The 17,230-nt window shown below is 39.1% G+C and overlaps 1 protein-coding gene across 1 annotated transcript; it reads left to right on the top strand.

Annotated features, from left to right (window-relative positions):
• LOC101734149 (Ig heavy chain Mem5-like) lies at positions 1 to 15,015 on the top strand. Its single transcript, XM_031905849.1, has 4 exons — positions 1 to 7; positions 458 to 766; positions 8,328 to 8,632; positions 14,692 to 15,015. The coding sequence occupies exons 1-4, from the start codon at positions 1 to 3 to the stop codon at positions 15,013 to 15,015; spliced, it is 945 nt and encodes a 314-aa protein (XP_031761709.1).
• The last annotated feature ends 2,215 nt before the right edge of the window (positions 15,016 to 17,230 follow it).

The following is a 17,230-nucleotide window of genomic DNA, read 5'->3' as shown; positions in this document are numbered from 1 at the left end:
ATGGTTGGTAAGAATGTGACAGATTTACAGCCTTATAAAAACATTACAATCCTATACCCCTGAAAGAAAAGGATATCCTTGAAGATGTATGGTGATGATCAAAGTCAAACACAAATACAGTAGGAAATATTATTAAATTACTCTACTCTTTTATATCTCATATTCTTTAAAAATGATCAGTCATTCATTTAATTATTATGACACTACCCTTTCCTCAAGTGCCTTATAACCAAAATTCATTATGCAAATGATTATTTACCTCCAGCTACAGTATATAAAGTGTTAACAACCTCCCTCTAAGACAATTAGTCAAGGACATTTCCTGCTAACATGGACTTTGATATTTTTTTAATTTTCATATTTTTTACTCCATCATGTAAGGAACAGATAACATGTTTTAGTAACTTCATTTTATCGGAACTATAACATATTTAATATAATCCTGTCTTATTTGCAGGTATCCTCTCTCAGACATTACAAGAGTCTGGTCCTGGAACTGTGAGACCCTCAGAGTCACTCAGACTGACCTGCACAGTTTCTGGGTTTGAGCTAACTAGCTATTATGTGCACTGGATCAGGCAGCCTCCTGGGAAGGTGTTGGAATGGATTGGAGCTGTAAGACCTGTTGGGAGCACAGCTATATCTGATTCACTTAAAAACAGAGTTACAATTACTAAAGACAATGGGAAGAAGCAGGCCTACCTCCAAATGAATGGGATGGAAGTTAAAGACACTGCCATGTATTACTGTGCAAGAGAGAGACACAGTGACAGAACAGAATGAGGAACTCGGACAATAACCAAATGTCAAGTCACAGGGCACAGTAATGCAAAACCACAATAAAAGACAAAAGATGACAGGGTTTGACAATCCCAATTATTAATGTTAATAACTTTGCAGCCTCAAAGTAGGAACCAAAATATAGCCCTGATTTGCGACTTTGTCCTTAGTTTTTTTTTAGTACAAAATTGACATTAAAGAGGCAGTTCACTTATACAAAGTTTATTGTTTTTATTTTCAATATTTTTTTACAAAGTAAAAAATAAAGTAGTTTAATCTCCCCACTCTCTTTCTCCCAGCAAAGGACATGTCAACCCCAAAAATGTTTTTTTGTCTAAAAAAAACTCCATAATTCCAAGCAATTCCAAGCAATCTAATTTTTAGTGCTTCAAAAGTTATTTGTAAATGTAATTGCTATTGAAAGCGGCATTTGCTGAACTCCTGGTTGTTACTTTTTAAACAATGTTGCAAATGCCAGGATCCCCCAGCAAGACAGGTCTGTCAGTCTGATGCCTTGTGTTAAATTGTTTCAAACGCCAGAGCCCCCAGGGCAGAGAGTAGAAAAGGATAGACAAACACTACTTCTCACAGCAATTATATATACAAATAAGTTAAAGTATAAAGAATGTATATTGCAAAGTTGCTTAGAATTTTGTTTTCTTTTATTAGGCAAAAATATATATTTTGACTCGTCTTGTCCTTTAAAGCAGATCTCTAACTTCTATTCTGTTCTATTTGAATTTAAAGCAGTATATAGAAAATTCTTTATCATGAGCATGTAAAAGATGGCACACCTGGTAATTTACATATTGTTATCATAAAGTACAGGGGTTAGGATAGGGTAATTAGAAGGGGTAAGAAGGGTAGTCATCATAGGTGTATGTGTAAGTCCAAATTTCGGATCTTAAAAAGTACGATTGCAAAAAATTCGTATTAAATACGATAATTTCCGATGTGCGTTAATTGCGCGAAAAATTGCATCGTGGTCGTACAAAAATATCATGGCACAATCCTAAAATTTCGAACGATCATAAACGGAGTGGAAACCTTTCTGACTTTGAACCTTCAGTGCATGATTTTGGAAGCCTCCCATAGGAATCAATGGCACTCTGCAGCTCCAACCTGGCCCAAGGAAAGTCTCCCATAGGGCTTAATGGCACTCTGCAGCTCCAACCCGGCCCAAGGGAAGTCTCCCATAGGGCTCAATGGCACTCTGCAGCTCCAACCCAGCCCAAGGAAAGTCTCCCATAGGGCTCAATGGCACTCTGCAGCTCCAACCTGGCCCAAGGAAAGTCTCCCATAGGGCTCAATGGCACTCTGCAGCTCCAACCCGGCCCAAGGGAAGTCTCCCATAGGGCTCAATGGCACTCTGCAGCTCCAACCCGGCCCAAGGGAAGTCTCCCATAGGGCTCAATGGCACCCTGCAGCTCCAACCTGGCCCAAGGAAAGTCTCCCATAGGGCTCAATGGCACTCTGCAGCTCCAACCCGGCCCAAGGAAAGTCTCCCATAGGGCTCAATGGCACTCTGCAGCTCCAACCCGGCCCAAGGAAAGTCTCCCATAGGGCTCAATGGCACTCTGCAGCTCCAACCCGGCCCAAGGAAAGTCTCCCATAGGGCTCAATGGCACTCTGCAGCTCCAACCCGGCCAAAGGAAAGTCTCCCATAGGGCTCAATGGCACTCTGCAGCTCCAACCCGGCCCAAGGAAAGCCTCCCATAGGGCTCAATGGCACTCTGCAGCTCCAACCCGGCCCAAGGAGAGTCTCCCATAGGGCTCAATGGCACTCTGCAGCTCCAACCCGGCCCAAGGAAAGCCTCCCATAGGGCTCAATGGCACCCTGCAGCTCCAACCTGGCCCAAGAAAAGTCTCCCATAGGGCTCAATGGCACTCTGCAGCTCCAACCCGGCCCAAGGGAAGTCTCCCATAGGGCTCAATGGTACTCTGCAGCTCCAACCCGGCCCAAGGAAAGTCTCCCATAGGGCTCAATGGCACCCTGCAGCTCCAACCTGGCCCAAGGAAAGTCTCCCATAGGGCTCAATGGCACTCTGCAGCTCCAACCCGGCCCAAGGAAAGTCTCCCATAGGGCTCAATGGCACTCTGCAGCTCCAACCCGGCCCAAGGAAAGTCTCCCATAGGGCTCAATGGCACTCTGCAGCTCCAACCCGGCCCAAGGAAAGTCTCCCATAGGGCTCAATGGCACTCTGCAGCTCCAACCCGGCCCAAGGAAAGTCTCCCATAGGGCTCAATGGCACTCTGCAGCTCCAACCCGGCCCAAGGAAAGCCTCCCATAGGGCTCAATGGCACTCTGCAGCTCCAACCCGGCCCAAGGAAAGTCTCCCATAGGGCTCAATGGCACTCTGCAGCTCCAACCCGGCCCAAGGAAAGTCTCCCATAGGACTCAATGGCACTCTGTAGCTCCAACCCGGCCCAAGGAAAGTCTCCCATAGGGCTCAATGGCACTCTGCAGCTCCAACCTGGCCCAAGGAAAGCCTCCCATAGGGCTCAATGGCACTCTGCAGCTCCAACCTGGCCAAAGGAAAGTCATGATACCGAAGCTTGAATGAATCCGAAACTTTTGTACTCATTGCGACAAATACAATTTTGTCACGTAAATTGACGCAAAGCACGAAAAAGACGCGGAAATTAACGAAAATATCATAGAAAATATGCACAGTTCTTTGGAAACCAGTCTTTCTGAGCTGCTGCTGGAAAGTATAAGGGGAGAGGGAAATGAAAGCAATTAATTATAAGCATACATTTAGAAAAACGTGAAAAAAAGTCATGATTTGTGTTATACTAGAAATGGGTACAGTCTTTGGGTAAATTGACAGTAATGATGAGCGAATGTTTTCACCAGCCATGAATTTGCAGCGAAATTCCACATATTTTAGCAAAACTGCCCCAACATTTTTCTGCTTATAATTCACAATTCAAAAACGATGCAGTCACATAAAAAAAGGAGCAGTTGCATCAAAAAAGTTGCATGGTACTCGCATTTCGTGAATTTGTCTCCGTTTTGTGAATTTTACCTCAGTTTTGCAAAATATTTTTGATAAAAGATACTGGAAAGATTAGCTCACCACTAACTTTCAGTACTTGTGTAAGTAAATGACCCTTTATATGTCTGTACAGATATATGAATGCCCCTGTAAAAGCACAGGAAAACCTTATTATACAGGTGCCCATTGATGTTACAAGATGCACTTACTAAAACTACTATTATATGTATTTAGTCTGTTTCCAATCCTATTACTAGCACCAGAATACATTACTAAGGGGCAGATTTACTAAAACTCTAACATTTCTCATATTTTTATTTTTAAATATCCGACAACTCATTTTCACAAATGTCTGACATTTACCTAAAAATCCAAAGGGAAAAAGTCAACATGGGAAAAAGTAACAGAAACTGCAATGTTTTCTAATTGCTGCCCAGAAAACTCAAATTTTTTGAATTGTCAAAAACCAACTTCAAAAATCCAAAACCTCCAAAGTTTAGAAGCAAAAGAAGGATCTTTCAGCAAAGGGAAGGGACATCTGCCATTGGCTTCTACATGATCTCAGCAACTGTTGGATTCATATTTTTATCTGTATGGACGCATAGTAAATCTTGAAAAAGTCGCAACTTTTATCACTAAAAATCTAAACTGGGAAAAAACAAACTACGATGGTTAGTTAATCGCCCCCAAAATGTTGGAACACTTTCCAGTACTTGCAGTTAGATGAAAAGCAGCCAACGACATATACTGAACATTAATGTTTTCTACTAATATTACAATTGGATAAGACTTGTTTTAACAGTACAGTTCTAGTCTCTTAAAGCAACCAATCAGCAGGTAGGATTATTTGGAAACCTGTTTAAAAGCAAGCATCTTATTGGTTGATATGGATTAGCACTTTTGCAGCCGTTATTACACATAGGGTAAGACCTGTAAGAGGATTTATTAACTACATTAACTTAGATATGCTCAATGGTTTTTCCTTTAGTGACTGAGGGCTATTTGAGGATGAAGTAATAAGTAGTAAGTAATAAGTAGTAAGTCATAAATAGAATAAATATATATAGAATTTCTCATTAGAAAATGATTGTATCACAACTTTACTGTACATACAGTAGCACCTTTTTTAAAGACCTATTTGAAAGTGAAAGATTTATTCTATTGCACTTTGGTGCAAAGTAAAAAAAAATAATCTTTCTTTCCTGGCAGCCAAATACCTACGTGGGAAAGCTGGGAGGGTCTTACAAACCGACCTGCATGGCTTCAATAGAAACCTATAGCAACAATAATACAAATCGGCCAGTCTTCTTTGGTGGGAAATACTTTTAATGGTCATCATTTTGTTACACAAGTGTAATATCCCTACTCTCCTGGGAAGTCTAGAAAGCTGAGCATTAGACTGAGTTTTCACCTCCTACCACCACATCTTTCTTAAAGGGGACCTGTCACCCTAAGAAAAAACTCCAAATTCTTGAATTTGCATATGTAAATTAGGATACAGAAGAGTTAAAGATGAAAACACTGCATCTTCCATACTTATGTGACAAAAAGTCATGTGATTTTAAGGATTTGGATTCAGTTCAGCCAGGAGTATGGATTCGTCCGAATCAGAATCCTGTTGAAAAAGGACAAATCTTGGCCAAATAAAAGTCCTTTTCAAATTAAAAATCCCAGCTGTCAATTATGTATTGCCTGCCCCACCTCTAAGCCTTAGGCATAAAGGCAGGACAGACAATTACTTTAACTTTATATTTAGCATTCACCTTCCCCCTCCCTCCTCACCGTCTAATTGTGTAGCCAGTGCAGTGCATAGGCATAAGGTCCCCCATTCTGGCACATAAACAAGATTTTGGGGTGATACAAAGCTTGCCTTAATAACAGTATCTATTCATCTATTAGTGTTACTAAAGCAGGAATGAAATTAGACTGAAAACACAAAAAATCCTGGATTCGTGGTTTCCTGTCCAAGACCACAAGTGTTTTGGTTTTAAAGGACAATGAAAGGTTAATATAAATTAAAAGTAAGTCTAAAGGCATTCTTTTTAAGTACTTACTGCATATCTAAATTCCCAGATCCCTGCTTGCTTCTCTGAGATATGGTGCTGGCAGCCTACAGCAGTGTGAAGACTACAGTGACATCACTGAAATCTCTCTCCCCTTCCTGTAGGCTGCCAGTGGCAGCCTTCCTATTCTCTGAGCATGTGTGTAACTTGATCCTGTCTCCTGTTCTGAGCTACACATGCCCACCAGCCAATCAGAAGCTGATCTGGCAGAGGGGAGGGGGGGGAATGAAACACAAGTGCAGTATGAAGCAAGGAGGGAAAGGAAGGGAGAATACCTTTTTAGAGATGGCTGCCTGTTCTAGAAAATGTGAAGTAAGTGTGACTGAGTAAGTATTTGATTAGGTGAGCGTTTTTACTAAACAATAGGAGGACTATTGGGCAGTATGCTTTTTAAATTTTGTAAATATTTAAGCACAGCAGACACTTGGGACCCTAATCTACAGTACATATGAGTGCACAATTTGCTTGGCTGAGACAGAAATAGTCAGTGACTGAGGCAAAGGTTCCAGTATGTCCCATATTCATGGCTCCTGATTGGTTGGAGCCCACTTCTTATAGAAAGTGATTGTAACACATGGTAAGAAGTATAAGTTAAAGGATGGATATATTCTAGCAACAGATGTTTACTTTTAAAACACAGATCAGTAAGTACTAGCTGCTGATTGGTTACTATGGGTGACTAAAAATAGAGCAAAGTGTTCCTGCAATGTATGGCCGTTGTATAGGTCTGTGGGTAATAGCTACAGCTTTAATGCTCTGGCCCCTGAGGCACCAACTTGTGAACTGCTGTTTATAGAAAAAAGAAAGCATTTAACAAATTACAGAATCTGGCTAAAAGGATAATTCTGATATATCTGGCAGCTGCTATATGTTATGGTAATGTTCTGATGAACCACATTTTGGGCCATTTGCGCCTCTACAGGCAGCCATTAGATCTATTTGATGAATGAGTAGGAAATTCTATGAGAACATTTTTAAATTTTGCTCCCATACGGAGCAGTCGGGACCTCTCCCCACTGCTCCGTATGGGAGTTAAAAAGAGCGTTCGCGCATGCGCAATGAGGAGCTGGCGCTTTGCGCATGCGCACTGGGGTGCGCTTTGCGCATGCGCATGGGGGACTCCCACAGGGGCGGCCTCGGGGCGCACCGGATAGAAATCCGGCCCTGACTCCAGGTTGGTATTACAGGAGCCGTGCTTGTTTCTTGCCTGTGGAGGACAGAAAAGTATTGGCGCAGAAAACTGCTTTTAACAGAATGGTTTTATTCTGAATGTTACATATTTTATTTTTTTTTTATTTTTATTTGGTTTGTGTTTGTCATGTAATAATTAAGGGTGGGTGTTGTTTCCATCATAGAGAATATTTATGCTCTGCAAACTAAAGTGAGCTTCCTTTTGCTTAGGTATCATGCACAATTCTTATTTACATACAGGTTTTGAAGCAACTTTGTTGCCATAGTGCAAGTGGGAATATCATTTAATTTTATCTGGCTCAAACTGGGCTAAAATTGGCAATGGTGAGAAATAATTGAAAAGATGAAAGAATAAGGAAATAATGTTTATAGCCACATACATTTGCACATTTTTCTTTTAAAAAACTGAGCATTACTAAAAAGGGAATTTTCTTTTTCACGTCAAGAAATGGAACAGCCATAGCAAGAGAGGTACATGGCATCAGTTACAGAATAATGAACAATATATAAGAAACTTGTGTGCATCAAAAGATATGGGATTTTTTTTTATTACAAAATACTAATACAGACAAATTAACAGTAAGTAGGACAGTCATGAAGTCTTAAATCTGTCATTCATGAAGTTATTAAATCTGCTCACAGGGATTTTCCAGCCTTCTGCTATGGAACTGTGGGACAAGGATAAGCTGATCTGATGAGATTTTATAGCAAAACTTAGAATATCGCTTGAGACAAACAAATAATATATTAACTTTTAAGCTCAAACCTATTTTACATAATAATGATGATAAATAAATGTCTCATGTGTGAGGTCCTTTGCAAAAAGAAGACAGATTTACAGTATTATAAAACCCTTAAACATTAAATGCCATTCCCCTAAAAGAAGAGAGGAAATCTTAGATAATGTATTGTGGTCATCAATGCCTGATAAACTGCTGAACTGCTAACACAAATACAGTAGAAAGTACTTTAGAATTGGCGAACTATTTTATATTTTACATACATTTAAATGATTAGAGAATCATTCATTTAATTATGACACTTCCCTTCCCTCAAGCTGCCATTTAAGCAGGGCACATTATGCAAATGATTATTTCCCTTCAGTTACACTGTATAAAAATGTAATGACCCCCTGTAAGATAATTAGTCAATGACATCTCCTGCTAGCATGGACTTCATTATTTTTTTCTTTTGCATGTTTTTTTCGCCATCATATAAGAAATAAATGACATGTTTAGTAACTTTATTTTATGTAAACAATATAATATTTTATACAATTCTCTGTTGTTTGCAGGTATCCTCTCTCAGACATTACAAGAGTCTGGTCCTGGAACTGTGAGACCCTCAGAGTCACTCAGACTGACCTGCACAGTTTCTGGGTTTGAGCTAACTAGCTATGGTGTGAGCTGGATCAGGCAGCCTCCTGGGAAGGGACTGGAATGGATTGGAGCTGCATGGTATGACGGGGGTGCATATCTTGCTGATTCCCTTAAAAACAGAGTTACAATTACTAAAGACAATGGGAAGAAGCAGGTCTACCTCCAAATGAATGGGATGGAAGTTAAAGACACCGCCATGTATTACTGTGCAAGAGACACAGTGACAGAACAGAATGAGGAACTCAGACAATAACTACATTTCAAGTCACAGGGCACAGTTTTATAAAATCACAAATGACTAAGGGATGAAAAACAAGGAAATCCCAACACTAGCCATGTCAATTATTAAATTGTAACAGTAGCTCAGTTACAGACTTTCGTAAAGCTCAAAGAGCATACCCAGCAAGGGCTAAAGCTGCCGTAGTTGTTGAGAAATGCATTAACTAGTATATCAAATGTTCAACAGTTTAGAACAGCAACTGTGCTTGCTGAACTGCTACTGGGAAGGTGAGCGGGAAAAAAATAAAACATTTTAAAACATAAAGCATAGAAAAGCTTAGAAAAAATAAAAACAAAAATTGATGACAATTTAAAGAAATAACTAAAAACAGTATGTATAGTACAGATATACTGCCCCTTTGCCTCAGGACAACTTTTCTTTATATATTTTACAGTTGGGCATTTTGGTCTTTTGATTTTACTGTTAATGGTTACATAGTAGTAGTTACATAGTTACATAGTTACATAGGGTTGAAAAAAGACCAGAGTCCATCAAGTTCAACCCATCCAAGTAAACCCAGCACACCCAACCCACACCTACCAATCTATACACTCACATACATAAACTATAAATACAACCACTAGTACTAACTGTAGATATTAGTATCACAATAGCCTTGGATATTCTGATTGCTCAAGAACTCATCCAGGCCCCTCTTAAAGGCATTAACAGAATCTGCCATTACCACATCTCTAGGAAAGGCATTCCCCAGCCTCACTGCCCTCACCGTTAAAAACCACCTACGCTGCTTCAAATAGAAGCTCCGTTCCTCTAATCTAAAGGGGTGGCCTCTGGTGCGTTGATTGTTTTTATGGGAAGAAAGAACATCCCCCAACTGCCTATAATCCCCTCTAATGTACTTGTACAGAGTAATCATGTCCCCTCGCAAGCACCTCTTTTCCAGAGAAAACAACCCCAACCTTGACAGCCTGACCTCATACAGTAGTTTAAATCTTCCATCCCCTTTACCAGTTTAGTTGCATGTCTCTGCACTCTCTCCAGCTCATTAATATCCTTCTTAAGGACTGGAGCCCAAAACTGCACTGCATACTCAAGGTGTGGCCTTACCAGGGACCTATAAAGGGGCAAAATTATGTTTTCATCCCTTGAGTCAATGCCCTTTTTTATACAAGACAGCACTTTATTTGCTTTAGTAGCCACAGAATGACACTGCCTGGAATTAGACAACTTGTTATCAACAAAAACCCCTAGATCCTTCTCCATTAAGGAAACCCCCAACACACTACCATTCAGTAGATAGTTTGCGTTTATATTATTTCTACCAAAATGCATAACTTTACACTTATCAACAATGAACCTCATTTCCAGTTTGCTGCCCAGTTTTCCAATTTTGTCAAATCGCTCTGCAAAGCGGCAGCATCCTGCATGGAACTTATAGTTTTGCACAATTTTGTGTCATCAGCAAAAATAGAAACAGTACTGTCTATGCCCACCTCCAGGTCATTAATAAACAAGTTAAAAAGCAAAGGCCCAAGGACTGACCCCTGCGGTACTCCACTAACCACACTAGTCCAATTAGAAAATGTTCCATTTACCACCACTCTTTGTAATCTATCCTTCAGCCAATTCTCTGTCCAATTAAAAATATTATGTTCTAGGCCAATATTCCTTAATTTGATTATTAACCTTCTGTGAGGTACTGTATCAAACGCTTTAGCAAAGTCCAAGTAGATGACAGCAACTGCCATTCCAGCATCGAGGTTCCTACTCACCTCCTCATAAAAGGCGTATGGTATGTTTATTAAAACCCCATAACTATGGAAATCATAATCCAATCCAATTACTAGTGCATTAATAATTGTTTTAAGCTTTTTCAGCATTTGCATGAAGATTAGAAATTGTGGTCTTACTAAAATCTTTCTAAAACCAAGCAGCAATTTATATCATATACCACTACTACTACTACTACTACTACTAATAATAATAATAATCTGGATTATTTACCATTATCAGTCTTATATTATGACATTTATATTCTGTATATAGAGTATATTTTGAGTTGGTCCCTAAGTTCAGTAACTGACAGCAGCACAGAGCATGCCCAGTGAATCAGAAGAAAAGAACACAGTCAGTTACTGGGACATCTTCTGAGGCACAGATCAAAACATAATGTACAACATTCCTAGCCTATTTCTTTAGTTAAGCTTTAGTTCTTTCTCCTTTAAGAATTTATACAGGTTCCATGCACTTCAACTCAGTTAGGTTAGTTGTTATGGGCAACATCACTGCTAATGTATTTTACAGTTTTATAAGAGATCATTCAAATTCACTATTCATGAAATGTTACAATACATTACCTGCAATACAGTCCCTGTAATTTAAATGGGGTTAATTGGGCCACTTTTTCCAACTAGTCAAGTTACAAATGTACAAATTCAAACTATGGCAATTGTAAGTATATAGTATAATGGCATAGGGTGCCTGTTTCCAATCCAGTTATTAGCAACAGAAAGCATTACTGAATGTTGGAATTCTTTCGATCACTTCCAATAAACCTCCCAGCCTTCGTAGTTTACACTTGGTGCTCAGTAATAAGGGATATGGCACTCCCAAGTACTCAATAGATATAGAGAATTCCCAGTACACAATATTCTTCCAATTATGGCAAGTGAACACACAACATTTCTGAGGTTGTGTCCCTTCATCAGCTGATAATCAGTGATTATATACTCCAGTATTAAAATGCAGGAAAACACACCCTCTCATAAATATACATAAGTCCATTTGAATTATTAGCCCATAGGTTATGTACAAATCCTGATGAAAAGGCCATCTTGGGTAATTCCTGTAAAGAAAAACCTGATGTTGGTATATCCAAACCTATCTGGTAATTTTTTTTTTACCTGTTAGCAAAATTTATCATCAGGCATGTTTTTGCATCAAAATAATGCGTTTCGCCATCAGTGATTTTTTTGTCAGTGGTCCCCATACATGGGAAGGTAACATGAAATCTGCTAGTGCATGGCCACCTTTAGGGCTCTGGCACACGGGGAGATTAGTCGCCAGTGACAAAACTCCCTGTTCGCGGGCGACTAATCTCCCCGGATTTCCATCCCACCGGCGAAAATGTGCGACTGGTGAAAACTTGCGCGATTTCACTGAAATCGCGCCACCGCGTATGCCATCCTACCGGTGATTTCCATTTTCGCCGGTGGGATGGCAATCCGGGGAGATTAGTCGCCCGCGAACAGGGAATTTTGTCACGGGCGACTAATCTTCCCATGTGCCAGAGCCCTTAAATACAAGGAAGAACAATCCAGATCATTTTAAAGACTTTAGATAAATTAGGGGCCTGCTGACTAAGATTAGAGATAAATATCACCAGTGTTGTTGCCCATAGCAACCAAATAGACAGCCATGAACGAATCTGTCCCCTTTAGCTTCACCGAAAAATTAGCAAAACTTAGGAAAAATTTGTGAAATGCGGAAAATGTTGCGAATAAAAAAATTGTCACTATTTTTTTGACACATACCTTTTTTGGTCACATGGCGAATTTTTCCACCCGTTTCACTTGTTTGTGCACTACCCTGCAGTGGAACACAGAAGAATACACAGCAAGGAAACGCACAAACGCTTGTGAGTACGAGCCCTAAATAGTACATGACCCATTGTGAGTTATATGTATGAAAACCTTATATTGTTGTGTGCTCTAAAATGAGTGTGTAACAGCTCTCCCTTTAATAATGCTGTTGCAGTGGACACGGTTGTGTGTTAGTTAATGTGGCTCTCCTGTGTTTTTTTGGATGATTTTTATGTCTTACCCTTTCCCCAATATTTTTTCCCCTTTTATAGGAAAAGCTTAGAAGTAGTGATGAGTCCCATTCTTCTTTGCAAAAAATTTGCAAAACTGCAAAAAATTAATTAAATTGCGACTTTTTTGATGTGCATGACTTTTTTTGCTGCGACCGCAACTCTACAAATTTTTTTCACTACAAATTTTTGTGCCGTTTCATGAAAAAAAAATCAGCCAATGGCGAAATGCAGAATTACGCCGTGAATCCATGCCTGACGAGAGTTTCGCTCATTACTAATTAGAAGTAAGGTACCAAACTGAAGCGGTTAGTGACGTACCAATGTCTCCTGCATAATAGTGGCAGCTAGCAAAACTTCATTATAACTATAATGATTCCTCATTTATAGAGGGTCAAGAAATTACACACAAGTGTAGAGCAGGAGCACTTGAAGGATTAAATGTGATGTCTGTTTAGCACCTGCAAAAATATTTTTTGTAGCAATATGAGAAGGTTTCTCATATAAAAAGCCGATAATAGCACCTATCCCCTATTTAACTCTATATAAATATTCAGAAAGTGGGAAACAGAGTTTCTTTGCTATTAGTGATGAGGTAATGTTTTCACCAGGCAGGAATTTGCAGCAAAATTTAGGCATAAAAAAAGGCACGGCTGAATAAAAAAAGGCACGGTTGCATCAAAAAAGTCATTTCGCTAATTTTTCGTCTTTTGCAAATTTTTTAACAGTTTCACAAATTTTTCAGCAAAGCAAAATGCGACAGATTCGCTCATCACCAAAAGCTATTTCTTAAAACTGCCTTTATGTTACATCTTATTAAACAATTTATTCAGATGTACAAATTTCCAGTCAGACCCAGTGCTGGTAAATCTAGAAATTGTCCTGCATAACCTCTATGTTCACCTTTAGCAACAATATTACTAACCTGTGATTAATAGCACTGAAAGAACATTGTATAATAATGTTAAACCATTTTGAGACTATATCATATCAGCTAGCAAATCAATTACTGACTATACAGCTATATATTGCTGTATTGCTAGTTACAGTGACAAATGATCCCTGAACAGCATTGAAAAACACTATTGCTGTCCTTCCACAAACTTGCAGTAGGGGGCAATGAAAGCACTTGAATACAATAAAACAGATTTTCTAATCTTGAACTTAAAAGATAAGGAAAGTTAAAATCACTGGGGGTGCCAAATGTTAGCCATGGTTAGGAACATTAAGAATTAATCTATAACAAAGGCAATGTTTTCACCAGTTCTGGTAATGGATTTTTACTTTCAAAACAGCATGTGCAGCAAGTGCGGCAAGTGCAGCCACATTTCTGTTACCACATTGTGAGTTTATTCACTGGATAACTTTCTCCTCAGACTGAATCTGACTGTGCATTATTGCCAAAGGTAGTACAGTAAATACTTTTTATTGCCAGGGAATATCTTGGTATGCAAGTGTGATATCACGACTCTCTATTAAAAGAAATTGAATAAATGCACCAATAATTAATGCCAATATCTGTTAGGGAGGGGGCCACATGGCATCAGTTACAGAACTACTGAGAAGCAAAATAAATAAATAATTACATAAATGAGACAGATATGAACACTCCAGGATATTTTTACATAAATGCCTTAATCTGAACCTGATTTCCAGTCTGCTGCAATAATTACATTAAAAAAGAACTTATTTGGCACAGAACAATATACATTACATTAAATTAACAGCTGTAACATATTCTGCTTACTGATAATGAATTTACCAACCATTGCAGATTTACAGCCTTATAAAAACATTATACCCCTGAAAGAAGAGGATATCCGTGAAGATGTATGGTGATCATCAAAGTCTGATCAATTACAAACACAAATACAGTAGGAAATATTATTAAATTACTCTACTCTTTTATATATTTTTTATATAAATTATCAGAGAATCATTCATTTAATTACTATGACACTGCCCTTTCCTCGAGTGCCTTATAACCAAAATTCATTATGCAAATGATTATTTTCCTCCAGCTACAGTGTATAAAGTGTTAACAACCTCCCTCTAAGACAATTACTTGAGAAGATTTCCTGCTAACATGGACTTCATTATTTTATTGATTTTCATGTTTTTTTCTCCATCATGTAAGGAACAGATAACATGTTTTAGTAACTTCATTTTATTGGAACTATAACAAATTTAATATAATCCTGTCTCATTTGCAGGTATCCTCTCTCAGACATTACAGGAGTCTGGTCCTGGAACTGTGAGACCCTCAGAGTCACTCAGACTGACCTGCACAGTTTCTGGGTTTGAGCTAACTAGCTATGGTGTGAGCTGGATCAGGCAGCCTCCTGGGAAGGGACTGGAATGGATTGGAGCTGCATGGCCTAGTGCAAGCCCAGATATTGCTGAGTCACTTAAAAACAGAGTTACAATTACTAAAGACAATGGGAAGAAGCAGGTCTACCTCCAAATGAATGGGATGGAAGTTAAAGACACTGCCATGTATTACTGTGCAAGAGACACAGTGACAGAACAGAATGAGGAACTCAGACAATAACCAAATGTCAAGTCACAGTAAAGTAAAACCAAAAGAATGAAGAAAAAAAAGGCTTGTTTAACAATCCCAATACAAATCGGTCAGGGAAAAATTTGCCTTTTATGTGACTGTAAATTTGTCTCGGCGAAAGTTTGCTGAAGTTTCTCAAAAAAAAATTGCCAATGGCGAAATGCAGAATTTTGCTGCAAATCCATGCCTGGCAAAAAAAAAAATTTGCTCATCACTACTATTCACGTCTCATGCAGTCTCTGCAGCCCAATACTAGAAGCCAAGATGCATTTATCCTTGTGGCAGTGTCATGGCTGTTGTCCCAAAACCCAGAACAGACGCTAAGGTTCCAGTTGCGGCTCACACTTATGACTATAACAGCTGCCTTTCTTGTCAGGAGGAGCCCTTCGCTACTCGGATGCCTCCAGGACTTAAAGTGAGAGAAGGTCGGTTCAGGTGGCAATACAACAGTGGTCACAGACAGGCAAGGGTCAAGGAACAAGAATCAGACTAAGAGAGCACCCAGGAACTATCTACAATAGACCTATATTGGGCAAAGACAAAATAGCTGTGACACCTTCAAGTATTTGAACTTTGCACCAGCACAATGACATCAGCATATGGCTTTTCCCAATTCAACTTTGCTCAATAAATTAAAAAGTTATAGATTTCTCTTTAATAAAACAAGTCCTGTTCTCTAAATTTGTGTTGGACAAGGGGGAAAACAGACTCTCTGTTTTAAATGGGACCTTTCACCTAGACATAAAAAGCTGTATAATAAAAGTCCTTTTCAAATTAAACATGAAACCCAAATTCTCAACACATCCATACCCATTATAAAGGCATTGAAAACTCCTAGCTATCAATCATATATTGCATGCCCCACCTCTATGCCTTAGGAATATTATTTCTTTCCTTAATTATTTCTTACAGTGACAGGTCCCCTTTAAAGACAAGAAGCAGGTCTACATCCAATTGAATGGGATGAAGTTAAAGACACTGCTATGTATTACTGTGCAAGATACACAGTGACAAAAAAATTGTGGTATAAAGACAAAAGCTAAATGCAGTGCTGGGGCCAAGTCATGGGTGCGCCCAGGGCAGAGCACACACTTCTGCGCCATTGCCCCATGCTGTGTGGACAATCCTGTGGTGATGCTTGATGGGGAAGGAGTGCCACGTAGGAGAGCAAGGGGAGCTAAGGAATAGGAGGTAGGCAGACAGAATAGCTACGTGCCTGGCATGCCCTCCTTTGCACCCATGTGCCTCTTCTGCCTTACTCTAGTTCTGCCCCTGACTAAATGTCACATTACAGCACACCGTAATATACATAAAACCCACAAAAGAATAAAAAAATGATATTATTTGACAATCCCATAACTATTAATTACAATTATTCTGCAGTCCTACAGTTGGAACCAAAGTATAACATTTTGTGGGTCTTGTTCCTTTCAGGGAGGGGCTGAAGCTGCTGTTTCACGCTGTTATGGTGCCATCCAGCTAGGAAATAATAATACCAAGAAAATTAGAAATATCATTGTAAATCAATTTTAAAAATAGTAAAAGTATATACAAATGCCCGTGTTTTTTTTTTTTACACAGAATACAGCATATTCCCTGTAATTTTCAGTGCCAGACAGAGGAGTTGCGTTTGGTATTGAATAAGAAGAAATTTTTTTTCTCCTCAAATTATTTCTCCTCCATACATTTTCATGTGATAAATCATGAGAAAAGTTTTTCTCACTAAAATGAATCTGGCCCAATGTTTTACATTTTAACAGTTTAGAAAATTGGCAATCAGGCTTGCTGAGCTATTACTGGAAAGCATGAAGGAGGGTGGAAATAAGACAAATTTATATTTAAATATACATTTTTGTAAAATGAGAATAAAATAGATATTTTATAGTCATAACAGCCATAATTTGTGCTGTAGGTGGTGTAATTTGTGGTGACCATAGGGGTAATGTATGACTGCAAGAGAAGAGTGCAATTTTGGATGCAAATCACCATGTATCTTACCCACAATGCAGTGTCTTACCCATGTTCCTCAGAGCAAGGATTTCATGATTTTTGCTGCTCTGGAATTATTCTGACATTTGTATGTAATTTACTGGGTACAACTCTGCTGTGCCTTACTAAATTAACAGCAGCGTGAAGGCTCCAGGCTTCCCCTGTGTCAGTAGGGACACTTGTGCACCATTCAGAAGGGAAGGTTGAACAGAACTAA

This window comes from Xenopus tropicalis, chromosome 1 (genome assembly GCF_000004195.4).
Source record: "Xenopus tropicalis strain Nigerian chromosome 1, UCB_Xtro_10.0, whole genome shotgun sequence".
NCBI classification, from domain to species: domain Eukaryota; kingdom Metazoa; phylum Chordata; class Amphibia; order Anura; family Pipidae; genus Xenopus; species Xenopus tropicalis.
This window is presented reverse-complemented; position numbering and strand designations above follow the sequence as displayed.

Bases quoted from the DNA above. Each gene is read 5' to 3' on its own strand.
- LOC101734149 (XM_031905849.1), top strand. The intron at 767-8,327 runs GTGACAGAACAG...TGTTGTTTGCAG, and splicing joins CTGTGCAAGAGAGAGACACA to GTATCCTCTCTCAGACATTA. The intron at 8,633-14,691 runs GTGACAGAACAG...ATCCTCTCTCAG, and splicing joins ATTACTGTGCAAGAGACACA to ACATTACAGGAGTCTGGTCC.